At 45.2% G+C, this 27,649-nt stretch overlaps 1 protein-coding gene across 2 annotated transcripts in view; it reads left to right on the forward strand.

The window, feature by feature from the left end:
* The first annotated feature begins 1,455 nt into the window (after positions 1 to 1,455).
* LTBP4 (latent transforming growth factor beta binding protein 4) overlaps positions 1,456 to 27,649 on the forward strand; it is a 355,162-nt gene continuing 328,968 nt past the window's right edge. The window contains exon 1 of one of the 2 annotated variants that reach the window (XM_082262863.1): positions 1,456 to 2,074. In XM_082262863.1, coding sequence (XP_082118989.1) covers positions 1,788 to 2,074 — 287 coding nt within the window. In that variant the 5' untranslated portion in view covers positions 1,456 to 1,787. The remainder of the gene's footprint in view (positions 2,075 to 27,649) is intronic. The other variant, XM_082262864.1, reaches the window with a different exon arrangement.

Consider the following 27,649-nt stretch of genomic DNA (forward strand, 5'->3'; position numbering starts at 1 on the left):
TCTTGTATATTTCAATCCCTTTGTGGGATCTTTGTAGGTCATTCTGTAGGTTCTTGTATATTAGATATCACTTTAGGTCGTTCTTGCATTAAATTCCCCTTTAGGGTCCTTGTAGGTCATTCTGTGAGTTCTGATATATTTTCATCTCTCTGTGAAATTCCTGTAAGTCATTCTGTAGGTTTTGTAAACTTACATCCCTCTGTGGGATCTCTGTAGGTCATTCTGTAAGTCTTCTTATACTTACATTCCTCTGTTGGATCTCTGTAGGTCATTCTGCAAGTTTTTCAATATTTAGACATTTCTGTAGGTCATTCTTTAGGTCTTCATATACTTACATTCCTCTGTTGGATCTCTGTAGGTCATTCTGTAGGTTCTCGTCTACTTACATCTCTCTTTGGGAACTCTGTAGGTCATTCTGTAAGTCTTCACATACTTATATTCCTCTTTGGGATCTCTGTAGGTATTTCTGTATGCTCTTCAATATTTAGATATCTCTGTAGGTCATTCTGTAGGTCATCTTATACTTACATTCCTCTGTTGGATCTCTGTAGGTCATTCTGTAGGTTCTCGTCTACTTACATCTCTCTTTGGGAGCTCTGTAGGTCATTCTGTAAGTCTTCGTATACTTATATTCTTCTTTGGGATCTCTGTAGGTATTTCTGTATGTTCTTCAATATTCAGAGATCTCTGTAGGTCATTCTGTAGGTCATCATATACTTACATTCCTGTTTGGAACCAATTTAGGTTATTCTATACGTTCTTGTATGCTTACATTCCTTTGTGGGATCTCTGTAGGTTTTTGTATATTTTAATCTCTTTGTGAGATCTCTGTAGGTCATTCTGTAGGTTCTTGTATATTTAGATACCCCTGTAGGTTCTTGCATACTTACATTCCACTTTAGGGTCCCTGTAGGTAATTCTGTAAGTTCTGATATATATCAATCTTATTGTGGAATCCCTGTAAGTCATTTTGTAAGTTCTTGTAAACTTTCATCCCTCTGTTGGGTCTCTGTAGGTCTTTCTGTAAGTTCTGATATATATCAATCTTATTGTGGAATCCCTGTAAGTCATTCTGTAAACTTTCGTCCCTCTGTTGGGTCTCTGTAGGTCTTTCTGTAAGTTCTGATATATATCAATCTTATTGTGGAATCCCTGTAAGTCATTTTGTAAATTTTCATCCCTCTGTTGGGTCTCTGTAGGTCTTTCTGTAAGTTCTGGTGTTTCCATCCCTCTTTGGGATTGCTGTAGGCCATTCTGGAAATTATTCTATATTTCCATCCATCTTTGAGATCTCTGTAGGACATTATTTAGGCTCTTTTAATTTTCCTATCCCTCTTTCGGATCCCTGTAGGTAATCCTTTATGTTCTCTTATACTTGCATCCCTTTGTAGGATCTCTGTAGGCCATTCTGTAAGTTCTCTTATATTTCCAATTTTCCATCCCTCTGTTACTGGAATATCTGTAAATCATTCTGTAAGTTCTCTGCCTACTGTGTGCATCATTCTCATTTCTGCCTACACCCAGCTGCATACTTTCTGGTTTTCTTCTCTATACTCCATCTCCACTGTTTTGTACTTTTATTGCTAGCTCTAACTTCTCAGTCCACATTTAAGTATTTTTTCTGGTGTTTATTTCTGAGCAGGCTCATTCCAGTTTCTTTCATTGCCTCTCTTGTCTACATATTTTTGCTTGTCATCCCTCACCTCTATGTGTTCTACTGCAAGCTTTGTCTTTCTCTTAACATTCCTGTAACCCAAGTGTTTTCTTATCTGTACGAGTTGGCCACAATGGTTTTGGTCACTAAGACTATTTTCCTGTGGCTGGTCGGATTTTTGGGTCTGCAGAGCCTGGCCCAGCACCTGAGCTTATTTCATGAGTCACAAGGGAATCAAACATTGGTCTTGGAAATCAATGCAACCATTCGCAAATTAATGAATGCTAGCCATGAGGAAACCGCCTTCCAAAACACAAATGAAACAAGCCGTCTTAACCGTTATGGTGAAAAGGTGAAACTGACAATCAAGCAAGAAAATTCGGTGAAGAAATTACATTTTAAAGGATCCAAAAATTCAAGGTAAGAGAGATATGTATTTTATTTTTCTGTATTAAAGTATGTGTCTGTGTTGCAGGGGTAGAGGATGGTTTTTCTTGATATCTTTATATCTTTCTCATAGAGACAAAGACAGCAATATTATCATGCTGGAGGCTCTGATCTTTTCTCAGGGCTGGTTCACATGTGCTTAGATCTCTGAAGAGCAATTTGTGCAGTATTGCCTCTTGCCTCCACTTTAGCACCTTGAATTCCACGCTGGCATGCCGCAACCGCTTGCATTGCACGCAATTGCAGGGCGCTTACAGAACGACCCCATTCACTTGAGTGAGCTTCACATGGCGAGAGCCACACCGGCTGAAAGAGACAAGGGGTACAGTTGTGAATCAAAGCATTGCGGCCAGTGCTGCTGATAGGGGGGGGACCACCAGTCCTCCTGTAGGGGGCCCAGGCACACAAGGGGGCCCCAACAGCATTGGGAATAGGTGCAGTTGGGCAATTACAGAAGGAAGCCCTGTGTGGCTCTATACAGCAGTTGAAAGCCAGTTTCTCCCACTCTTGCCAGCTTTCAGTTACTGCAGGGAGAGACACAGACACAGGGCATCGTTCCTTTCCTGTAATTGCTTCTCCGACACCGATCCACTTCCCTGTTCTGCCTGCTCCTGATCCCCCCTCTCCCTGTGTGCCCACCCTTCACTGTCCCCCACATCCCCAACCCGCAGTGCTGCAGACTCCCCTGTCCTGTAAAAAAATAACAAATAAAAAAAAAAAAATAGCAATTAAACGTGTAATAAATTAGTTTAAAGAAATTGTAAAATAAAATAATTGTAAATATTTTTAAAAATTGTAAAATAAATCATATAATTTTTTTTAATGTAAAAAAACAATTAAAAGGGACTAATTCACACAAGTTCACTGTTATTTTTGTGTCTGCTAATAATGATTTTGGTGTATTTTTTGTGAAAATATTGTCTTGATATATTCGGGGGGGGGGGGGGGAGGGGACCCTGGCAGGTAGGCTGTATGGGGCCACGTGATTTCTAACAGAAGCCCTGATTGCGGCCGTGGCAAGTGTACACCCCTTGGACGCTGCCTCTGCAGCAAAAGGCAGAGTGGTTGGGGGGCAGTTAAAAAAGCAGCTCAACTGTGGGGTTTTACCGCCCCATAGCTGCTAGTGTGAATGAGCCCCAACTCTACTAAAGAATGCTTATATTGATCCCTAATTTTCTGTTCTTCTGACACCTGTCATATGGAGGGGAAGTGAGAAGAAATGAAGACATTGTCAGCTAACAAAAGTTGAAAGGCATTCAAAACTAAACAAACATCTTAGCTGGGGTCAGAAATATGTACATTGTCATTGCTAGCCTTCTTCAAAAATGCCAAATGCCTGGCTGTCTGTGGCTTAAACACAGTTACTGACTAGGAACAAGAATGAAGGCAGGTGTTATGGATGCTGCTGCTGCTGCTGGTAAAGAGTAACCCTACTTTTTTGAGGAAAAAAAAAATCCCCTCTAGGTGATCAATGGACATTGCAAGGATTTATACAAACCACATAGCGGATTTCTTTGAAGACTGATTCTAAATGGGAGTGACTGGTTCATTTAAATCACCTGATGCACTCTCAGTGTTCTGATGAGAAAAGCTGCTGGTTCTGCATTCCTTTAAATATATTTAGCTACTTTAACCAAAATTTAAATTCATATTGCGGGGGATGCCTACAGTTTAACTTATAACATAGTTCAGACGTCTGGGAAAATCAGTGAGCCAGTCACACAAGCAGGAAATGGCATTTTTGGGGGCAGCCTCCAGGTTGCCTTATTTTATTGAATTTTACAGAAAAATGGAAAGATCACTTTTTAATAACATTAACCACTTCAGCTCTGGCAGGTTTTACCCCCTTCACGACCAGGCCATTTTTTGCTATCTAGCACTGCACTACTTTACCTAGTAATAGCGCAGTCACGCAACGCTATACCCAAACTAAATGTATACAATTGTTTTTACACAAATAGAGCTTTCTTTTGTTGGTATTTAATCACCACTGTTTTATATATATATATATATATATATATATATATATATATAAAGAAAACAAGACAGAAAATTTAGAAAAATAAAATATATATATTTTTACTTTTTGCTATAAAAAATATATCAAAAAAATGTATTCTGTTACATGTTTTTTGTTAAAAACAAAAAAATCCCAATAAGTGTATATTATTTGGGTGGCGTGAAAGTTATAGTGTGTACAAACTATGGTATAGATACTGGATTTTTTTTTGTATACTAGTCATGGTGGTGATCAGCGGCTTATAGTGGGACTGTGATAGTGAGGCGGGCAATCTGACACTAACTTGCACTGGCTGGGAGCTGACTAAATGACCCTGACATCACCAGTGACACTAATACAGTGATCAGTGCTAATATAATATACACTGTCACTGTACTAATGACACTGGCTGTGAAGGGGTTAACATTTATGGGCAAAAAAAGGGTTAACTGGGTGGCTAACAATGTGTAATGTGTGCACTATGTGCTGTTTTCACTAAGTAATGTGCACATCGCTGCCATCTGTAGAGAGCGCTGTGTTGTTTACCAACTGGTGCTAGGGGAACCTTGCAGAGGACTGACTTGTTATCTGCACAGGATTCAAGCTGGGCGCCATTTTGGGGGAGCCTGCGTCTGATAGGATACAGAATTCTCACAATATTTTGGCAGCCATTTTTGGGAGATAGGAGTCAATTATAGCCTCTGCTTCAGCCATATGAGGAGTTCTGTAGTATGGAGAAATTAGGCTGGGAGAGACACACATATGAGGGAGAGATAGGCTAAGCCTAGGCACAGGTTCCTGTAGAGGCGGGACAGTCTAGGGCAGGGGTGTCAAATTCAATTTAATCGCGGACCGCATCAGCATTATAGTTTCCCTCAAAGGGCCGGTTATATCTGTAAGATTAGATGTCTAGAGCACCCCGCCATTATAAGTCAAGAGTCACCCACCCTTCCTTACATCACAGTGCACCCCCTTACCTTGTGCTGCTGCCAGGAAGAAAATGAGGATAAATCTGGGAAGAAGTGCAGGGTCTGGAGGAGGACCAGAAGAGGGCTGGAGTCAGCTTCCAGAGTCTGCTGAATGCTGAGACCAGGGGTGGCAAAGACAAGGTGGTGTTGTGGCTGCACAGAGAGGTGCAGGATCTGTAGGAGGTGTTCTGCCCTCCTGTCTGCTGCAGACTGGTGAGAAGGGGGGTGGGCAAAGACGAGCCTTTCTGCAGCAGCACAGAGAAGCACAGGATCTGGCAAAGGAGTTCTGTCCTCTCTGCTGCCTACTGCTGGGACAAGGTTGGGGCAGAGACAAGGGGGTGCTGCAGCTGCAGGAAAGTTGCGAGGGCCACATGAAATGGCCTGGGGGGCTGCATTCGGCCCGCGGGCCTTGTGTTTGAGACCTGTGGTCTAGGGACAGCCTGGATATGTACCTGGTGATGAGAAGAAAGAATTTCTCTGCATGTGATCGACATGCCAGTATGGCGTGAACCTGGGACAGCAGAGCATCCCTTTTAGCAGGTCTCAGTGATTGGTCACAAGCATGTTGGATGTGGATAAATGCTTAGTTACTAAGGTTTATTCTGTAAGAATGTTTAAAATGATTTTTCACTGCAGATTCCTCACAACCTTAGCCATAGATACAGTGGGGAAAATAATTATTTGATCCACTGCAGATTTTGTAAGTTTGCCCACTTTCAAAAGAAATGAAGGGCCTATCATTTATATCATAGGTGTATTTTAAATGATAGAGACAGAATATCAACCGAAAATGCAGAAAAAACACATGATACAAATGTTATTTTTTGAGTTGCAGTTCAGTGAGTAAAAGAAGTATTTGATTCCCAAGCAAAACATGACTTGGTACTTGGTGGAGAAATCCTTGTTGGCAAGCACAGAGGTCAGATGTTTCTTGTAGTCGGTGACCAGGTTTGCACACATCTCAGGAGGGATTTTGGTCCACTCTTCTTTACAGATCTTTTCTAAATCCTTAAGGTTTCTTGGCTGTGGCTTGGCAACTTGAAGTTTCAGTGCCCTCAAAAAATTTGGGTAATTGTCATGTTGAATGACCCATCTATGACCCACCTTCAGTGTTCTGGCTGAGGGAAGAAGGTTCTCATCCAAGATTTTACAATACATGGCCCCTCAATGTGGCAAAGACGGCCTGTTCCTTTAGCAGAGAAACAGCCCCAAAGCATAATGTTTCCACCTCCGTGCTTGACTGTAGGGATGGTGTTCTTAGAGTCATAGTTAGCGTTTTTCTTACTCCAAACATGGCGAGTTGTGTTAATGGCAAAGAGCTAAATTTTGGTCTCATCTGACTACAGCACTTTCTCCCAATCCTCCTCTGAATTATTTAGATGCTCATTGGCAAACTTAAGAAGGGCCTGTACATGTACCTTCTTAAGAAGGGGGACATTGCGGGCGCTACAGGATTTCAATCCATGGCGACGTATAGTTTGTTACCAATGGTTTGTTTGGTGACTGTGGTCCTATCTGCCTGGAGTTGAGATAATTCACAAGCTCCTCCCGTGTGGTTCTGGGCTGATCCCTCACTTTCCTCATGATCATCCTTACCCCATGTGGCAAAATCTTTCATGGAGCTCCAGACCGAGGGCGATTGAAAGTTATTTTGTATTTCTTCCATTTGCGAATAATCGCTCCAACAGTTGTCTCTTTCTCACCAAGCTTCTTGCTGATGGTCTTGTAGCCCATTCCAGCCTTGTGCAGGTCTACAACCTTGTCCCTGACGTTCTTTGACAGCTCTTTGGTCTTGCCCATGACAATGAGGTTTGAATGGAAGAAAGAAATTCTGTGGATAGGTTTCATTTATACACATAACGAGAGAGAGAGAGAGAGAGAGAGAGAGAGAGAGAGACTTCAGGATGATGCTTTTGAAACCTAAAGAAGATGTCCGGAAATGATTGTGGAGCACCCTATAGATAAAGTCAGTATGTATGTTGACACATGCCTTCAAGGATCAAGTGATCAAGTTGAGTTGAGTATCCAGCTATATACGGGAACATCAATTTTCCCGCACCTCAATAAGCTTTCTTATCTATGGGTGTCCAAACTACAACCCATGGGCCACATCCAGTGCACTACAAGACTTTTCCCTGCCCGCAGCAACTTGTCCCATATGTGTGATTCCATGGTGCAGGTGGCCCGGCCACCATAACAACCAATGACATTGAGCAGGCAGGAAGAATACATGTCATCATTCATTGCTCTAGTGCTGGTGGCCAGCCCGATCACTCCATGGAGACACATGATGGTGATCTAGAGCAGCAACATTGAGGAGAGAACCTACTACTAGGTCTGCCTCCTGCCCTGTGCCAAGCAGGCTGTGGGTAGAACTTCTGATGTGAAGGGGGAGTACTGATTTGTAAGGGGGCTCCGATGTGATGGAGGGTCTTCTAATGTGAAGGGAAGTCTGATGTGATGGGGGAGCTTCTGATGTAAAAGGGGACTAAGATGTAAAGGGGGTCTGAGGTGATGAAGGTCATCTGATGTGAAAGAGGCTTAGATGTAAAGGGGAAATCTAATGTGAAGGGAGTCTTCTGATGTGAAAGGGAGACTCTGATGTGAAGAGGGGACTATTATGTGAATGGGGGTTAAAATGTGAAGGGGGGTCTGATGTGAAAGGATGCGAAGGGGGCTCAGTTGTGAAGGGTGTCTTCTTATGAGAAGGGGAAACTCTGATGTGAAGGAGGGCTCAGATGTCTAAGGGGTGCCCAGATGTGAAGGGGGTCTCCTAATGTGTAGGGGGGCTCAGATGTGAAGGGGGACGCAGATGTGAAGGGTATCTTCTGATGTGAAGGGGGTCCAGGTGTGAATGGTGCCTTCCAATGTGAAGGGAGAAGTTTGATGTGAAGGGGAGTGTGATGTGAAAGGGGGCCGCGGTGGGAAGGGTGCCTTCTGATGTGAAGGGAGAGGTTTGATGTGAAGGGGAGTGTGATGTGAAAGTGGGTCCAGGTGTGAAGGGTGCCTTCTGATGTGAAGGGGAGTGTGATGTGAAAGGGGGTCCAGGTGTGAAGGGTGTCCTCCGATGTGAAGGGAGAGATTTGATGTGAAGGGGAGTGTGATTTGAAAGGGGGTCCAGGTGTGAAGGGTGTCCTCCGATTTGAAGGGGGGCTCAGATGTAAAGGGTGTCTTCTAATGCGAAGGGGGAACTTTGATGTGAAGAGGGGTGTGATCTGAAAGGGGGGACTTCTGATATAATGGAGGGTTCTGATGTGAAGTTATATCTTGGATCGTGTTAATTTTCTATTAAATTTTATTTCCTTGACTGTTATTTGTAATTGTAAATGATTAGAAATATTAGATGTGTCCTTGTACTGAAATGTTTGGCAAGCCTTGGCTTAGATAAATAGAATGTTGGAGAAGTAAAAGAGGTTTAGTAGGAAGGGGAAGTGTGGAGGGTTAGTGGGAAGGGGAAGTGTGGAGGGTTAGTGGGAAGGGGAAGTGGGAAGGGGAGGTGTGGAGGGTTAGTGGGACGGGGAAGTGTGGAGGGTTAGTGGGAAGGGGAAGTGTGGAGGGTTAGTGGGAAGGGGAAGTGTGGAGGGTTAGTGGGACGGGGAAGTGTGGAGGGTTAGTGGGAAGGGGAAGTGTGGAGGGTTAGTGGGAAGGGGAAGTGTGGAGGGTTAGTGGGACGGGGAAGTGTGGAGGGTTAGTGGGACGGGGAAGTGTGGAGGGTTAGTGGGACGGGGAAGTGTGGAGGGTTAGTGGGAAGGGGAAGTGTGGAGGGTTAGTGGGAAGGGGAAGTGTGGAGGGTTAGTGGGACGGGGAAGTGTGGAGGGTTAGTGGGACGGGGAAGTGTGGAGGGTTAGTGGGAAGGGGAAGTGTGGAGGGTTAGTGGGACGGGGAAGTGTGGAGGGTTAGTGGGAAGGGGAAGTGTGGAGGGTTAGTGGGAAGGGGAAGTGTGGAGGGTTAGTGGGACGGGGAAGTGTGGAGGGTTAGTGGGACGGGGAAGTGTGGAGGGTTAGTGGGAAGGGGAAGTGTGGAGGGTTAGTGGGAAGGGGAAGTGTGGAGGGTTAGTGGGACGGGGAAGTGTGGAGGGTTAGTGGGAAGGGGAAGTGTGGAGGGTTAGTGGGAAGGGGAAGTGTGGAGGGTTAGTGGGACGGGGAAGTGTGGAGGGTTAGTGGGACGGGGAAGTGTGGAGGGTTAGTGGGACGGGGAAGTGTGGAGGATTAGTGGGACGGGGAAGTGTGGAGGATTAGTGGGAAGGGGAAGTGTGGAGAGTTAGTGGGAAGGGGAAGTGTGGAGGGTTAGTGGGACGGGGAAGTGTGGAGGGTTAGTGGGACGGGGAAGTGTGGAGGGTTAGTGGGACGGGGAGTGTGGAGGGTTAGTGGGAAGGGGAGTGTGATGTGAAAGGGGGTCCAGGTGTGAAGGGTGTCCTCCGATGTGAAGGGAGAGATTTGATGTGAAGGGGAGTGTGATTTGAAAGGGGTCCAGGTGTGAAGGGTGTCCTCCGATTTGAAGGGGGGCTCAGATGTAAAGGGTGTCTTCTAATGCGAAGGGGGAACTTTGATGTGAAGAGGGGTGTGATCTGAAAGGGGGGACTTCTGATATAATGGAGGGTTCTGATGTGAAGTTATATCTTGGATCGTGTTAATTTTCTATTAAATTTTATTTCCTTGACTGTTATTTGTAATTGTAAATGATTAGAAATATTAGATGTGTCCTTGTACTGAAATGTTTGGCAAGCCTTGGCTTAGATAAATAGAATGTTGGAGAAGTAAAAGAGGTTTAGTAGGAAGGGGAAGTGTGGAGGGTTAGTGGGAAGGGGAAGTGTGGAGGGTTAGTGGGAAGGGGAAGTGGGAAGGGGAGGTGTGGAGGGTTAGTGGGACGGGGAAGTGTGGAGGGTTAGTGGGAAGGGGAAGTGTGGAGGGTTAGTGGGAAGGGGAAGTGTGGAGGGTTAGTGGGACGGGGAAGTGTGGAGGGTTAGTGGGAAGGGGAAGTGTGGAGGGTTAGTGTGAAGGGGAAGTGTGGAGGGTTAGTGGGACGGGGAAGTGTGGAGGGTTAGTGGGACGGGGAAGTGTGGAGGGTTAGTGGGACGGGGAAGTGTGGAGGGTTAGTGGGAAGGGGAAGTGTGGAGGGTTAGTGGGAAGGGGAAGTGTGGAGGGTTAGTGGGACGGGGAAGTGTGGAGGGTTAGTGGGACGGGGAAGTGTGGAGGGTTAGTGGGACGGGGAAGTGTGGAGGATTAGTGGGACGGGGAAGTGTGGAGGATTAGTGGGAAGGGGAAGTGTGGAGAGTTAGTGGGAAGGGGAAGTGTGGAGGGTTAGTGGGACGGGGAAGTGTGGAGGGTTAGTGGGACGGGGAAGTGTGGAGGGTTAGTGGGACGGGGAGTGTGGAGGGTTAGTGGGACGGGGAAGTGTGGAGGATTAGTGGGACGGGGAAGTGTGGAGGGTTAGTGGGATGGGGAAGTGTGGAGGGTTAGTGGGAAGGGGAGGTGTGGAGGGTTAGTGGGACGGGGAAGTGTGGAGGGTTAGTGGGACGGGGAAGTGTGGAGGGTTAGTGGGAAGGGGAAGTGTGGAGGGTTAGTGGGAAGGGGAAGTGTGGAGGGTTAGTGGGAAGGGGAAGTGTGGAGGGTTAGTGGGAAGGGGAAGTGTGGAGGGTTAGTGGGAAGGGGAAGTGTGGAGGGTTAGTGGGACGGGGAAGTGTGGAGGGTTAGTTGGAAGGGGAAGTGTGGAGGGTTAGTGGGACGGGGAAGTGTGGAGGGTTAGTTGGAAGGGGAAGTGTGGAGGGTTAGTGGGAAGGGGAAGTGTGGAGGGTTAGTGGGACGGGGAAGTGTGGAGGGTTAGTGGGAAGGGGAAGTGTGGAGGGTTAGTGGGAAGGGGAAGTGTGGAGGGCTAGTGGGACGGGGAAGTGTGGAGGGCTAGTGGGACGGGGAAGTGTGGAGGATTAGTGGGAAGGGGAAGTGTGGAGGGTTAGTGGGATGGGGAAGTGTGGAGGGTTAGTGGGACGGGGAAGTGTGGAGGGTTAGTGGGAAGGGGAAGTGTGGAGGGTTAGTGGGAAGGGGAAGTGTGGAGGGTTAGTGGGACGGGGAAGTGTGGAGGGTTAGTGGGACAGGGAAGTGTGGAGGGTTAGTGGGAAGGGGAAGTGTGGAGGGTTAGTGGGACGGGGAAATGTGGAGGGTTAGTGGGAAGGGGAATTGTGGAGGGTTAGTGGGAAGGGGAAGTATGGAGGGTTAGTGGGACGGGGAAGTGTGGAGGGTTAGTGGGACGGGGAAGTGTGGAGGGTTAGTGGGAAGGGGAAGTGTGGAGGGTTAGTGGGAAGGGGAAGTGTGGAGGATTAGTGGGACGGGGAAGTGTGGAGGGTTAGTGGGAAGGGGAAGTGTGGAGGGTTAGTGGGAAGGGGAAGTGTGGAGGGTTAGTGAGAAGGGGATCTGCAGAGAGTAGGAGAGGGAGGGATGGGTGTCGGAGGGGGACTGGGGTCAGAGGTGGATGGGGGTCAGAGGGGGATGGAGTTGGACTCTCATGGACATCTCCATATGAAGCTGAGTATTGAATTCTCATCTTCTAAAGTGTGCATTTTGTTTAACGTTCCCCATAGCATTTAATCCCCTAAAACATGGAACACGGAAAGCTAAACCTAACACTAACCTAATTCTTAAACAAGACCCTAACGCTAGATAACCTCTACTTGGCGTTGTCTTCCTTTGTCCTGGCTCGCTCTGCACCAAATACCTACAGATCACATGGCACAAGAATGCGATTCCAACATCCCAGCACTGGAAACACTGATCCAATGCTAGGTAAACGACAATATAATAACACATAGGATGTCTTACCTACTGACAACCAATTTGATAATGTTATCTGCGACCTTGGAAATTATTTTAAACATGTTCTCATTTATCCAGCAGGACGGAGAGCTGTAATGCTATCAAAGCCATTCCTGGCTGGCACATTGATTGATTACTATTCTGTAGTGCATTGAAACTGCTATAAAACATTTTCTCATCTTCTTATATAGATCTTTGCAAGTTTTCAGGCATTTTTAAACCCCAAACAAGGGCAGAGGACTCCTTTAGGATGAAAATATCCTTTAGGATGAAACATAGGAATCATAGGATGAAGGTTAGGTGCGGATTCCTATTTCTGTAACTAGCAAACGGCTCCAGAGGAGAGAGGGTAAATGTATAGGTAAGGTAGAACAGCCTTTTAAAGCTGCTGATACACAACAGAAGATGGTCAGATGTTCTGAATACCAAAATACCTTTTTTTTGTTTTTTTTATCTATTTTGGTACTATCATGCATGGGCTTGGAATGCCCAAATATGCATATGTATCTATGGGGGATACACCTATAGTGCTAGCTTTATCCTTCAAGAAAAAAATAATAGTCAGCCACAAAAATCCTAATCCGCATGCGATTCGTACAGGAATCCCACCACATTCCTGTTTAAATTGCATACAATTTTTTGCACTGTGATACGAGCCCATTCATTTTGTATGGGCTCAAATCACACCGCAAAGGTCTCGGTATTTGGTATCGGTGAGTTATTAACCAAAAATATCAGTATTCGTACTCGCCAATAAAAATCCAGTATCGGTGCAACCCTATTTCCTACCCCGGAGGAACCCTTGAAATTATTTTTAATTCTCAGGTTAGCCACTCGTCACAATCTTCACACCACATGGTACTTTATTGTGATCAGAAAACTGTGGGAATAATAATAATGTAGTGCTTACTCCCGTAGGAGCTGCTGCATTTGTTGGGTCTTTCCGTCACAAAGCCAGACGACAGGTATTTTCGCACTTCCATCACAGGCTCATTAAACAGGCCAGAGGTTTTTCTTTTGTTGTGTTTATATAAGGGATAACTTGGATAGGGAATAGGGATGCATGGGATGTCCAGAAGAACCTGAACAGACATTGACTGCTTGCTAAAGTCTCCGACTGCTATGAACTGAATTCAAGTCTGCTGCCCACCCACCCGGCATTGATGGCGCAACTAAAGTAGCAAACAAAAAGTTCCATACTGAAGAACGCAGGTGCTGCACTTAACAGAAAAGGCCAAAGCACCTGGAGACTGCCATCCCAAGCTAGAGATATGGGGTTGCTTCTGGCTGCTTTGTGCTGGCTCTAAGATGTCCCTTGGTCCTAGACACGCAAAGTATTGCACCTTGCTAGATTCTCTACTTAGTTAGTTACTCACTCAGTCCCTTTAAGTAAATCCTGGAGTCCAAAAGGCTGCTGTACAGGCACACTGGTACACAGGCTGGGACTTGTCTGTCAGGATGGATTCAGCTAAGCCTATCTGAGGCTGATAAAGGGTGTGAGACTTCCAACTGCTTCTTCTCCTTCTTCCTTCTCTCTCTCGCTTCTTCACCTTTCCTTCTCAACAGGGGCAGGGCCCACTAGCACAGGGGTGCCATCCAGGCAACTGGACCCCGGACTCTGCACCCTGACTGCCAGGCTCCCGACTATTAATGGGTTGTTCCCCCATCTACTGGGCCTCACCTCCCCAGGGATTGGTGGGAACTCCATAAATGTTCAGGCTGCGGTATCTGCTTCTCCACCCACTAGATTCCAGAACTATCCACAGAGTTCTAGAAAACAGGGGGAGGCAACAGAACCACAGCCCTTGGAGCACTGCACATTCAAACACAACAAATGGAAGGTGTACAATAATAATAATAATAATAATAATAATAATAATAATTATTATTGCAGCACTTTAATAGTATACAGGATTTATATAGCTCCAGCAGTTTTCCCAGCAATTTACAAAATTAAGGCAGACAGTACAGTTACAATACAATATGGTTAGGGGGGCCCTGCTTATGAGAGCCCACAATCTAAAAGGGAGGGTCAAGTAATGCAAAAGGTAATAATTGTGGGGACTGAGCTGATGTAGAAAGTAAAAGTGCATTTTATTAGTTCGAGGAGGGAATAGGCCTTCCTGAAGAGATGGGGTTTCCATGTAAAGGCAGACAGTATAGAAAACAGTTGGACAGAATGGGGTAGGGAGTTCCAGAGGATGGGATAGGCTTGGGAGAAAACCTGGAGGAGCATGGGAAGAGGATACAAGGGAGCTAGAGAGCAGGAAGTCTTGGAAGGAGGGAAGAAGATGATTTGGATGGTATTCTGAGATGAGGTTGGTGTAGCTGTAGCTGGGGGGCAGAGATGTGAATGGCTTTGTAGACTGTTGTTAGTATTTTAAATGTTATTTGTTAGGTGAGAGGAAAGCAGATTGGCAGATAGGGGTGGCAGACACTGAATGTTTGGTAAGGTGGATAAGTTTGGCAGCAGCATTGATGATAGACTGAAGAGGGGATAGCTTATGTAAAGGAAGGCCAACTAGGAGGGAATTGCAATAGTTGAGGTGAGATAAAATCAGGGAGTGAATCAGTAGTTTTGTGGTTTCATTGGTTAAAAAGGGATATGTTTTGGAGATGTTATGACATATTTGCAGAATTTGACACGTAGAGTGGATTATTTATACCCATCCCGCTTTATATGAAAAAATGACCTACAGTAATAATCATGAAAAAAAAAAACAACTAATAACGACTTTAACCACTTACCGCCCGCCCGCCGTCATATGACGGCGGGACGGTGCGGCTATTATCCTGGGCGGCCGTCATATGACGTCCGCCCATTCAAGCAGGGCAGGCGCGCGATCGCGGGCGCGCCGCCGTGCACTGCCGGTGTCGGCGTGTCCCCGGGACACAGCCGATCACCGGCAGGGGGGAAACAGCCAATAGGCATGGCTGTTTCCCACGTGATCGGCTGTGTTCCAATGACACAGCCGATCACAATGGAGGCGCCCGGGAGATGACCGCGCATGCGCGATCGGGAGCGCGCAGCGCGGTCATGTCGGTGGCACTGTGTTCCGTAGGAACACAGCTGTCACCGGCGGTAGTAAACAGTCACTGACAGTGACTGTTTACTATGTGATCGGCTGTGAATCCATTCACAGCCGATCACAAAATGTAAACAAAGAGCAGTAACTCAGTGTTACTAGCTCTTCTCCCCTCATACAGTTTCCAGTATGAGGGGAGAAGAGCTAGAAACATTGAGTTACTGCTCTGTACCCCTGTAAAAAGTAAAAAGCACACAAATAAAGGTCCCCACACACAGTCCTCAGCCCCCCCCCAATGTCACCTGTCACCCAACAGTCACCTCATCAGTGCCCAGAAATTGACACCCATAACGTTCACATGTGAGAGTAGCGATCGCAGGCAGAATAACCGCGATTCTGCCCGCGATCCAGAAATCATTGCAAATGGCGGGACGCCTGTGCGCTGCCCCTGATTTGCAATAGCACCCCAAACGCTGTGCGATGTTGCCGCCATTTCCGCCTGCCGAATCACGGTAACATCGCGCAAACATCGCATGACGCCCAAAAAAGGTACAAGAGTTTCTTTGGGGCGTCATGCGTTGTTTGCGTGATGTTACCTCGATTCGGCAGGCGGAAATCGCTGCAACATCGCACAGCGTTTGGGGTGCTATTGCAAATCACGGGCAACGCACAGGCGTCCCGCGATTTGCAATGATTTCTGGATCACGGGCAGAATCGCAGTGATTCTGCCCGCGATCGCTACGCTCACATGTGAACATAGCCTAAAGTTCACCGGTCACCAGAGACTGCCATCAGTACCGCCGTGCACCATCGCCCGTCACCTGTCACCCATCAGTGACCATCGCCCGTCACCTGTCACCCCATCAATCACCGTCACCTGTCACCCCATCAGTCATCGTCACCTGTCACCCCATCAGTCATCGTCACCTGTCACCCTATCAATCATCGTCACTTGACACCCCATCAGTGATCGTCACTTGTCACCCCATCAATCATCGTCACATGTCACCCCGTCAGTGATTGTCATCTGTCACCCCATCAATCATCGTCACTTGTCACCTCATCAATCATCGTCACCTGTCACCTCATCAATCATCATCACCATTCACCTCATCAATCATCATCACCTGTCACCCCATCAGTCATCGTCACCTGTCACCCCATCAGTCATCGTCACCTGTCACCCCATCAGTCATCGTCACCTGTCACCCCATCAGTCATCGTCACCTGTTTGCCATATACATGCAATCACTTACTGACCGCCTAACGACTATATGCATCGGCCATTAAAAGCTAAATACTGGGGTTATGGCAGCAGATAGCCCCCATAACCCCGGTATTTTTTGAAACGACGGGCGGTCGGCTTTCAGATAAGGGTGGTCCCAGTGGCGGATTCACCGCGGAATTACCCTTACGGTGCAGGGGAAGAGGTGCCCCCCCCCTCCTGCCGCGTCCCAGACGTTTTCCCAGCTTACCGGACCCGCCGGCAGCGGGGAAAACTATCCGGTCCCGGATCCTCAGAGACAGGAAGTCGAGTGAGGGCAAGATGGCCCTCACTCAACTCTATGGTCTTGGAGGACCGGAGCTACGTCAAAAGTCGTTGCCTAGCAACCGGTTTAAAGGGCCGCTTTTTTTTTTTGCTTTTTTTTTTTTCCTCTTTCAACAATTTTTTTTTTTTTTTTGCTTTTTTAGTGTAGTTGTGAGGTGTGAGGTCTTTTTGACCCCAGATCTCACAATAAAGAGGACCTGTCATGGCTATTTCTATTACAAGGGATGTTTACATTCCTTGTAATAGGAATAAAAATGATCAAAACATTTTTTTTTTTAAACTGTGTAAAAATAAAAAAATAATAAATAAAATAAATAGGAAAAAAAAAAAAAAAAAAATTAAAGCGCCCTGTCCCCGTTAGCTCGCGCGCAGAAGCAAACGCATACGCAAGTCCCGCCCACATATGTAAACGGTGTTCAAACCATACATGTGAGGTATCGCCGCGATCGTTAGAGCGAGAGCAATAATTTGAGCCCAAGACCTCCTCTGTAACTCTAAGCTAGTAACCTGCAGAAATTTTTAAAATGTTGCCTATGGGGATTTTTAAGTACCAATGTTTGGCGCCATTCTGTGAGCATGCGCAATTTTGAAGCATGACATGTTGGGTATCTAATTACTCGGCGTAACATTATCTTTCACATTATGGAAAAAAATTGTGCTAAATTTACTGTTTTCTTATGTTTTAGTTCAAAAAAGTGAATTTTTTTTCAAAAAAAACGCATTTGGAAGACTGCTGCGCAAATATGGTGTGATAAAAAATATTGCAACGATCTCCATTTTATTCTCTAGGGTCTCTGCTAAAAAAAAATATATAATGTTTGGGGGTTCCAAGTAGTTTTCTAGCAAAAAAAAATGATTTTATCTTGTAAACACCAAGTGTCAAAAATAGGCCCAGTCTTAAAGTGGATAAATGGACAACTTTGTGTAAAGAGCTACTTGGATGTTAGGCCTATGTATGTGGCCAGGCTGTGAAAAAGTGTTACACATGTGGTATCGCCATACTCAGGAGGAATAGCAGAATGTATTTTGGGGTGCAATTTTTGCTATGTACATGCTATGTGTTAGAAATATTGCATAAATGGACAGCTTTGTGTAAAAAAAAAATGTGTTTTCATTTTCTTTCCACATTTTCCAAAAACTTGTGGAAAAAAATGACATATTCAAAAGACTCATTATGCCTCAAAAATTATACATTGGGCTGTTTGCTTTCTAAAATGGGGTCATTTTATGGGGGTTTCCATTGTCCTGGTGCTCCAGGGCCTTCAAAAGTGCGATAGGTTGTCAGGAAATTATATGTGTAATTTGTGCTCCTAGAATGCCGGACGGGGCTACTTGAATGTTAGGCCTCTGTATGTGGCCAGGCTGTGAAAAAGTCTCACACATGTGGTATCGCCATACTCAGGAGGAGTAGTAGAATGTGTTTTGGGGTGTAGTTGCAAGTATACATGTGCTGTGTGAGAGAAATAACCTGTTAATACGGCAATTTGTAAAAAAAAATAAAAAAAAAAATAAAAATCTTCATTTTGCAAAGCATTGTGGGAAAAAATTACAACTTCAAAAAACTCACCATGCCCCTTATTAAATACCTTGGAATGTCTACTTTCCAAAAAGGGGTCATTTGGGGGGTATTTGTACTTTCCTGACTTTTTAGTGTCTCAAGAAATGAGATAGGCCTTCAGTACATCAGGTGTGATCAAGTGTGATCAATTTTCAATGATTCGCACCATAGCTTGTGGACTCTATAACTTTCACAAAGACCAAATAATATACACTTACTTGGGTTATTTTTACCAAAGATAAGTAGCAGTATAAATTTTGGCCAAAATTTGTGAAGAAAAATTACTAATTTGCAAAATTTTATGACAGAAACAAAGAAAAATGCGTTTTTTCACAATATTTTCAGTCTTTTTTTATTTATAGCACAAAAAATAAAAAACCCAGTATTGATCAAATACCATCAAAAGAAAGCTCTATTTGTGTGAAAAAAAGGACACAATTTTTGTATGGGTACAGTGTTGCATGACTGAGTAATTCTCAGTCAAAATGTGAGAGCGCTGAAAGCTGAAAATCGGTCTGGGCAGGAAGGGGGTGAAAGTGCACTGTAGGCAAGTGGTTAAAAGAAACACAGCGTGAAATTGTAGTACCTCCTTACACTGGTGGTCAGTGGAGAAATACCTCTTACAATACCTGCAGATCAGGGGGTAATTGCCCCCTTACACTAGTGGCCAATGAAATAGTGCCCCTTAGAGTGTTGGTTAGTGGAAGACGTAGCACCAATATATCAGTGGTCTTTGGAAAGAATACCCTGTACATTGTGGGTCAGTGTGGTACCCCATTAAATTGCTTATGAGTGGGAAGCATCCCCCTTACATTACTGTTGAGTGGGATATCCCCTTACTTTGTTGGTCACTTTAGTGCCCCCTACATTGGTGGTCAGTGGAAAGACTAAAGCCCCGTACACACGTACCGATTGTCGGCCGTAAATGTTCGGCCAACGTCCGATCGCCGATTGTCGGCTTGTTAGTATGATGCTTCCGACAACCGACTGCGACTTTTCGGCCAAACAAAATCTGGTCTGCATGCTATAAAATTTTTGTTGGCCGTCACCAGAATGGCCGATTGTTCGTCAGTCAGTACAGATTTCGGCCGACAAAAGTCAGATGAGCAAGACTGGGCATGCTCAGAGAAGAAAAAGCACACGGAAAGTAAACCAGAACATGACATCACTTCTGCAGTTGGTTGTTGTTGGCTGACAAAATTTGTGTGCAGTCTAGAGCACATTTCAACCAACACAACAACACTGGACAAAAGACGGCCGATCGTTCGGCCGACAATCGGTGCGTGTGTACGGGGCTTTACTCTTACATTGGTGGTCAGTGTAGTGCTCCAGTGCATTGGTGGTAAGTGGGAATAATGCTTCATTACATTGCTGGTCCCTAGGAAAATGTCCCTTACCTTTGTAGTCTTGGAAAAAAATGTCCATTACTTTGGTCACCAGTGGGAGGAAGAATGAGCCTTATGTAGCACCTTCCTAGTTAGGTGCTAGTATAGGTAGGTAAATGTAGTTGTTTTTTGGGCTCTGCTGTAGCCAGTGGAGCTGACTTGATTATTTTGGTTTGCACTGGGCTCTGTAGCTGCAGGCTTGCCTGTCCCCCCTGTCTTACCAGAAATCTCTGGAACATGGTGGGCAGAGAGGGTGGAGATTGGGAGTGTCAGCTGAAACTGGAAGGAGACATCCAGATAGCCATAAGCACCATGAGTAGGCCTGAGAGAAATCCTGGTAGCAGAGGCGTAACTAGAACCTTCAGGTCCCCAGTGAAAGAAGCCATGAAGGGTACTCAGAACATTAGTGTACTCTGGTCGCAAGTGCAACCTTTGTGACCCTGGTAGTTTCTCCACTGCCTGGGAGGGAGACTGTTGTCATTGTGCCCCTTTTTGCTAGAGAGGGACTGTTCCAGACCTGCTGATAGGGTTGTTTTCATGGTGGGAGGCCCCTGTGCTAAATTGTTTGCTATTTCCTTTATAAAACACTTTTTTTTTTTTTTTTTTTTTACGACCATTTGCTAGATAGTGTCCTCCTTCATGTCTGTTAGTTCTGGGTATTCCAATTATTCCAATGCTTTTCCCAGCCCCTATCCAACTTCTGGGACAAAACACAAAAAGACCCTATCTGAAACTGTGAAGACTGTTGAACCTGGCTGAAAATACCCTGTGACTGGCTGTTTGAACCAAATTGGGATCAGAACCTGGGTTAAATAGTGGGACAAGTATAGAGTCTGTGCTTTACTTACATTGGTGGTTGGTGAGAAGAGTGGACCTTACATTAGTAGTCAGTGGGAGGAAGAATGCCCCCTCACAGAAAAATTAAAGCACTGGTTTCAAAACTGAGGCTGTTTCCTTGCCCTTGGGGCACTATTTCTCTCACTGATACAAGACACTGTTCTGCCAACTGACACCAACAATGGGGCACCATTTTCTCACTGACACCAACAATAGGGCACTATTCCTCCCACTGATACCAATGATGAGGCACTATTCCTCCCACTGATACCAATGATGAGGCACTATTCCTCCCACTGATACCAATGATGAGGCACTATTCCTCCCACTGGCACAAACAATGGGGCACTATTCCTCACAATGACACCAACGATGGGGCACTATTCCTCCCCCTAATACCCACTGATGCCAGAAAAAATTTCCACTCCCACTGCCCACAGTCCGGCCCCCCTAAAATCTGAAGTACAATAATCTGGCCCTTTGTTTAGAAAGTTTGGAGACCCCTGACCTAAAAAATTAGTGGTGGCAGCGTCTACTTACGTACCTGAGGGACAATTGGTGAGACTAATTGGCTGCATACTTCTGAGTAGCATTGATGGTGGAACTATGTAGACACCATCAGACAGGAGATTATTTATTGTTCTAGGAGCCTCTGGAGGAGCCATGGTAGAAAACGGGTAACTGTATACATTTCCTATGTGGTAGAAAATCTTTAGGTTGCATTTGTAAGACGGTCTTCGTGGTTGGCTGAAATTGGTGCCAAAAACACAAGTCCCTACTCCAGCACCAGCCCTGCTAGAACACTGTCCCTCCTCCTGAAGCCGAACCCTTTGCCATCCTGTGCCCCGCTCCATCCTAGAGGACACCACACAGAAATCCTAGCCATAGACTTTTGTATCTCTAAGGAAGAAATGTCCACAAGAAGTAGTTTTGCTGCACTTCACTGGTGGTATTGAGGAACTGGCATTAGTCACAGCACAAGGACAACTTCACATTACACAGTCAATCACATTTAATGGACGGTCCGCAGTAGTCACAAGTGAAAGCATATACAGCACCTTTAGCAGCCATTTTACCATAGTCCCTTCAAGTCCCACTCCATTGCTCTGCCAGTTGGGTAAGCTCCCTGAAGTTGCTCTCCTGATCCCAGAGTCATTAGTACTCACTCAGAGGGTTCTGTCTTGCCCATTAGGCATCCAGCTCACGATGCTCTTGTGGTCGTCCCGGGGACAGGATTGCTGCAGTTGCTCCTAGTGAACTCTGCACACCTTTTCTGGGACTAGGGTTGCCACCTTATCCTTTAAAACGGAACACATATTAATGACACAGGTTCTGTGGCTAAATTAACGTAGATAAGGCAGTAGTAAGTGAGTTTAAAGCGGTTGTATCCTCAAAAAAAAAAAAAACCCTCCAGGACAAAGGCATAATGAGCTAGTATGCATCGCATACTAGCTCATTATGAAATACTTACCTTAGAACGAAGCCCCGACACGGTCGTCCGGACACTGCTGAGGCAGCTGACATCTTCCCTTGGTGTCTCTTCCGGGTTCGGCAGGTACGGCACTGTGAGTGGCCGGAGCCGCGATGACGTCACTCCCGTGCATGCGCACGGGGGAGTTCACTGTCCAGCAAGGAGCCGGCAAGGAGCTCTGAAGGTCTGCCGGACCTTCAGAGCGCATGCGCCGCTGGTGTCAGTGGCTGCATGCAGGGTGAATATCTCCTAAACCGTGCAGGTTTAGGCGATATTAATTTTACCTACAGGTAAGCCTTATTATAGGCTTGCCTGTAGGTAAAAGTTAAAAAGCAGAGTATATTGCCCCTTTAATTACCACCTTAATCAGCCACAGAACCTGTGTAATTAATATGTGTTCCGTTTTAAAGGGATGAGTTGACAACCCTACCTTGGACTTCTGGTCTGAGCAGAGCCTTGGCTGTGCTAACTATTGCTGCACATGTGTGACTGTGAGCTACTTAGCTCCCATCTGCCCTAAGGCCAATCCCCACCTGGCTTTTATATGGCCCCTGACTCACCTATGACATCACTACAGGAAGGACTTCTCTAAAAGGGGAGCTATCACTTGCTTGTAACTTTTACCATGCTATTTTAGGACAGAGCCACCTAGTGGCAGACTAGCTAACTGCACCTGCTTACAGGCTGATGACAATCCCTCTCTTTTTTGGGAAGAAAAGGGATCAGTCTGTTTATCACTCATCCATGGCATTCACCTGACAATGCAGATTATAGCAGGTTTTGGCTATGTAGCAAATGTCTGCCAGTCTTTGGACAACCTTAGATTAGTAAAATCCTAATTTTAACTTTGGCTAAAATTAACCAGACTGATCAACAATCTTTTGAATGTTTAGGGGCACCTTATCCCCTTCAAACTTTTTTAGGATTTTACTACGTGCTTCAGGCCAATCTATTTTAGTTTTACCCACTCAGAGACATCAAGTCCGGTCTGGAGTTTATTTTAGCAATATACAATCTCTCCTTAAGTCCTCAAGTGTCTGTTTATACTGGCAGCAACAGTATAACACCCATCACAGTAACAGCTTATAAAATCTTTCCTAACAGTACGTACAATACACAATGGTCTGAGTAATCCGCTGTCCTGACCTTATTTATTTCAGGGAAGTTCAAACCCATAGACATATTAAATCCCACAGTGATAACACATGGGTATTGATAATAGCCATAAGCCCGCTCCATGCTGGAAATATTGAGACCGATAAGAGTCATTATTTCTCATGTAATCCGAGGACGATGACAGATCAAACCTGATTTCACTATAATCAGCCCCAAGGACAGCAAGTTATTCACCTACAGCAGAGGTCTCCAATCTTTTTAGTATGAGGACCACGTTGTATTTTTTAGAAATACTCATGGGCCAAATACAAAAATCTGTTTAACCGCTTGCCGACCGCGGCAAGTACATATACTGCGGCGGTCAGCCCCGGCCAGGCAAAGTGACGTACCGGTACATCACTAGCCTGTCACTGGCTTGTGAGCCAATAGCGGGCGAGCGCGCACCAGCTGAGGCGCGCGCCCGCCCCGGCTCGTTCCCTAACAAGTCAGTGCGTGTGACTGGTGGACCCGATGTCCGCCGGTCACTCGCGATCATTCGCCGGGAAGGGAGAAAGGCAGGCGGCTAATGTAAACAAGCCGCCTGTCATTCTCCCCTGTGTAAAAATGGAGATCAGACAGTTCTACTATGTAGGACCGTTGATCTCTGTTCTTACACCAATAGCCATGTCCCATCACAGTTAGAAACACGCCCCTAGGACACACTTAACCCCTCCCTCTCCAATACAGTTAACCCCTTCCCTGCCAGTGTCATTTTTACAGTAACAGTGCATATGTATAGCACTGATTACTGCAGTAATGTCACTGGTAACCCCAAAAGTGTCAAAAATGTCAGTCAAGGGTCCGATCTGTCCGCCGCAATGTCGCAGTCCCGCAAAAAAAATTGCAGATCGCCGCCATTACGCGTTAAAAAAAAAAAACACCAAAAATGACAAAAATCTTTCCCTTTGTTAGTAAACGCGATAACTTTTGCGCAAACCAATCAAAATACGCTTTTTGCGATTTTTTTTTTTACCAAACATATGTAGCATAAAACAAATTGGCCGAAAATGTTAAAAAAGTTTGATTTTTACATTTTTTTTGGGGGGATTTCATATAAAAAAAATGTGAAAAATATTGTTATTTTTGCAAAATTTACGCTCTTTTTTTGTTTATAGCGCATGATCAAAAATCGCACAGGTGATCAAATACCACCAAGAGAAAGCTCTGTTTGTGGGAAAAAAAGGACGTCAAATTAGTTTAGGTACAGCGTCGCACGACCGCGCAATTGTCCGTTAAAGTCACGCAGTAAAAAATCGCAAAAAAAACCCTGGTCAGGAAGGGGGTAAAATCTTCCGGGGCTTAAGTTAATAACTGAAAGACTCAAATTGAAATGAATGAGTAAGTTTTTTTGTAATCAGTATGATATGATTTAGAGCAGTGGAGAAAATAATTCAGCAACTAAGCAAAGAAAATCTATGTAAACCTGAGACTATCAGAGTCCCCACCACTGACATCAGAGCCCCCTGTTGGATCCTGTTGGACCCCTTTCAACAGGGCCCCATCAGAGTCAGCCCTTACATCAGAAACCCATCAAAGTGGCTGCTTACATCAGCATCCCCCCTACAAAAGGGTCTCCATCAGAGCCAGCCTTACATCAGGGTCTCCATCAGGGTCCACCCTTACATCAGGGTAGCCCATCAGTGTCTGCTCTTACATCAGGTTCCCCGTCAGAGTCACCCCTTACATCAGAGTCCCAATAAAAGTCACCCCTTACATCAGAGCCCCCATCAGAGACATTCCTTACATCAAGGTCCCCATCCAAGTCACCCCTTCCATCAGGGTCGCCATCAGAATCACTGTTTACATCAGGGTCCTCATCAAAGTGCCCTCTGACATCAGAGGCTCCCCCTTACATCACGGTCCCCATCAGAGGCACCTCTTACACCAGAGTCACCTCTTACATCAGAGTCACCATCAAAGTCGCTGGTTACATTAGTGTCCCCCCCCCCCTTAAAAAAGGTCTCCATCAGAGTTCCTCTTACATCAGGGTCTTCATCAGAGCCCCCCTTACATCAGGGTCTCCATCAGATTCCCCCCTTACATCAGGGTAACCATCGGAGTCACCCTCTATATAAAAGACCCATCAGTGTGTGCCTTTAAATCAGGTTTCCCATCAGAATCAACATTTACGTCAGAGTCTCAATAAAAGTCCTCCCTTACATCAGAGTCCCCATCAGAGACATCCATTACATCAAATTCCCTATCCAAGTCATCTCTTACATCAGGGTCCTCATAAAAGTCCCCTCTTACATTAGAGACTCCCGCTTACATCAGTGACCCTATCAAAGTTCCTCCTTACACCAGGGACCCCATCAGAGTCCCCTCTTTATATCAGGGTCCTCATCAGAGTCATTCCTTAAATCAGGGTCCCTTCTTACATCAGGGTTTTCATTAGAGTGCCCCTTACATCAGTGTCCCCATCAGATTTCCCCCTTACATCAGGGTCCTCATCAGAGTTACCCCTTATATCAGGGTCCTCATCAGAGTCTCCCCTTACACCAGGGTTATCATTAGAGTACCCCTTACATCAGAGTCCCCATTAGAGTCATTGCTTGTATCAGGATCCCCATCAAAGTCCCCCTTGCATCAGGGTCCCCATCAGAGTTCCCCCCTCACATCAGGGCCCCCTCTTACATTAGAAGGCCGCATAAAATCTTGCAACGGGCTGGATTTGGCCCGTTGGCTGTAGTTTGGACACCCCCAATCTACAGGGTACTTGGATAGGGAGTCAAGACAATAACACCTTGGTACCTTTTGATAGTGATACACCCCTAAAATATTCATCTACCTGTATTTCCATAGTAGTATATTTCCATACACTAATAAAGCAAAAGGTGCTTTCTGGTATACTGCATATGCAGTGTCTCCGGGCACAGATAACCGCACGGATAAATCATCCGCTATCATTATGTATTTGCAGCCTCCATGCCTGAACCTCAGAGCCTTAAAAACATGTAGGCTTATTACATTTTGTATGCATTTATGTTGTTTTAAGCTTTTTTTTATACATTTGGCTTTTTATCCCATGTGAATGCTGTATGGCTGTTCAAGGTCTGCACATAGATTGATGTACATTGGTGACTGGTTTTCATTCAGTACCCATCTGATCTGCACTGTGGCTTCTCTTTAACCCCTCAATTCCATTCAGAGCTCTTTGAGGGATTTATTGAAAAATGCCCATCTCATTCCCTAGACAATCCCCTTGGGCAGATTGTTAAACAGATAACAGATTTAATTAGCATTAACGTCCTGGCACAGGGCTGGACTCCCAGCCAGCAATATCCAACTTGTCAACATGTAGCACTAATCCTCTTAGTGACAGAGGCACGGAACTGCGGCACGATCACATTATCTGCCTGTCTGGTGTTCCTCTTACTGTGCTCATACTATGTAGACGGATATGGAGACAGAAATTGCCCTAATACACATTCTAAGCAGATTTTTACTAAAAGAGCCCATCAACTTCAAAAATGGACTCCAGGCAAACCACTAAATATACAAATGAAAAACATATATATAATAAAGTATATAATATCCCCTGTAGAACCTATACTTATTCAGCTTTACTCAAAAACGAGTATTAACCACTTAAGCCCCGGAGGATTTGGCTGCTCAAAGACCAGGCCCTATTCTGCGATTCGGCACTGCATGATTTTAACGGACAATTGCGCAGTCGTGCGACGCTGTACCCAAACAAAATTGACGTCCTTTTTTCCCCCACAAATAGAGCTTTCTTTAGTGGTATTTGATCACCTCTGCGATTTTTATTTTTTGCGCTATAAACAAAAAAAGAGCGACAATTTTGAAATAATAACAATATTTTTCACATTTTTTTATATGAAATTCTCAAAAAAAAATTTAAAAATCAACATTTTTTAACATTTTAGGCCAATTTGTTTTCTGCTACATATGTTTGGTAAAAAAAATCCCAATAAGCGTATTTTGATTGGTTTGCGCAAAAGTTATTGCGTTTACTAACTACGGGAAAGATTTCTGTCATTTTTATTGTTTTTTTTTTTTACTAGTAATGGCGGCGATCTGCGATTTTTTTGCGGGACTGCGACATTGCAGCGGACAGATCGGACCCCCTGACTGACATTTTTGACACTTTTGGGAGTACCAGCGACATTACTACAGTAATCAGTGCTATAAATATGCACTGTTACTGTCAAAATGACACTGGCAGGGAAGGGGTTAACTTTATTGGTGATCAAGGGGTTAAGTGTGTCCCTAGGGGGCGTGATTCTAACTGTGGGGGGCGTGGCTTGTGATGTAACCACAGAGACATATGATCCTATATAGCAGGATCGCATAGCCTCTGTACTTACATCAGGGTGAATGACAGACGGCTGTGTTAACCCCAGATCATGGGTGTCCAACCTTTTGGCTTCTCTGGGCCACATTGAGTGTACAGAAATGTTCTCGGGCCGCATATAAAATATATACTATTAGTTAAGGTCAGGGCTGCCGTTAGAAATCGCGGGGCCCCGTACAGACTACCTGGCAGGGCCCCCCAAGAAAATATTAAATATATATTTAGCTAAAATTACTACAAAATCACTATTATCAGACACAAATATAACATAACTCGCATAATTCCTGCTAAATCTAAAAAAAAACTATGTTGAATAAAAAAGATGAGATGAGAAAAATATACAGGCTGGGCAAGTTGGAGCTCAGTGATCAGAGAGACAGAGAGAGAGAAACAAAGTTACAATTTACAAATAAACTCCTGAGCAGAGATAAGTACTGGGATGGGGGCCACACAAGGGAGGGGGATTAGTGAGGGACAAC

This window comes from Pelophylax lessonae (genome assembly GCF_965119305.1).
Source record: "Pelophylax lessonae genome assembly, chromosome: 7".
NCBI classification, from domain to species: Eukaryota; Metazoa; Chordata; class Amphibia; order Anura; family Ranidae; genus Pelophylax; species Pelophylax lessonae.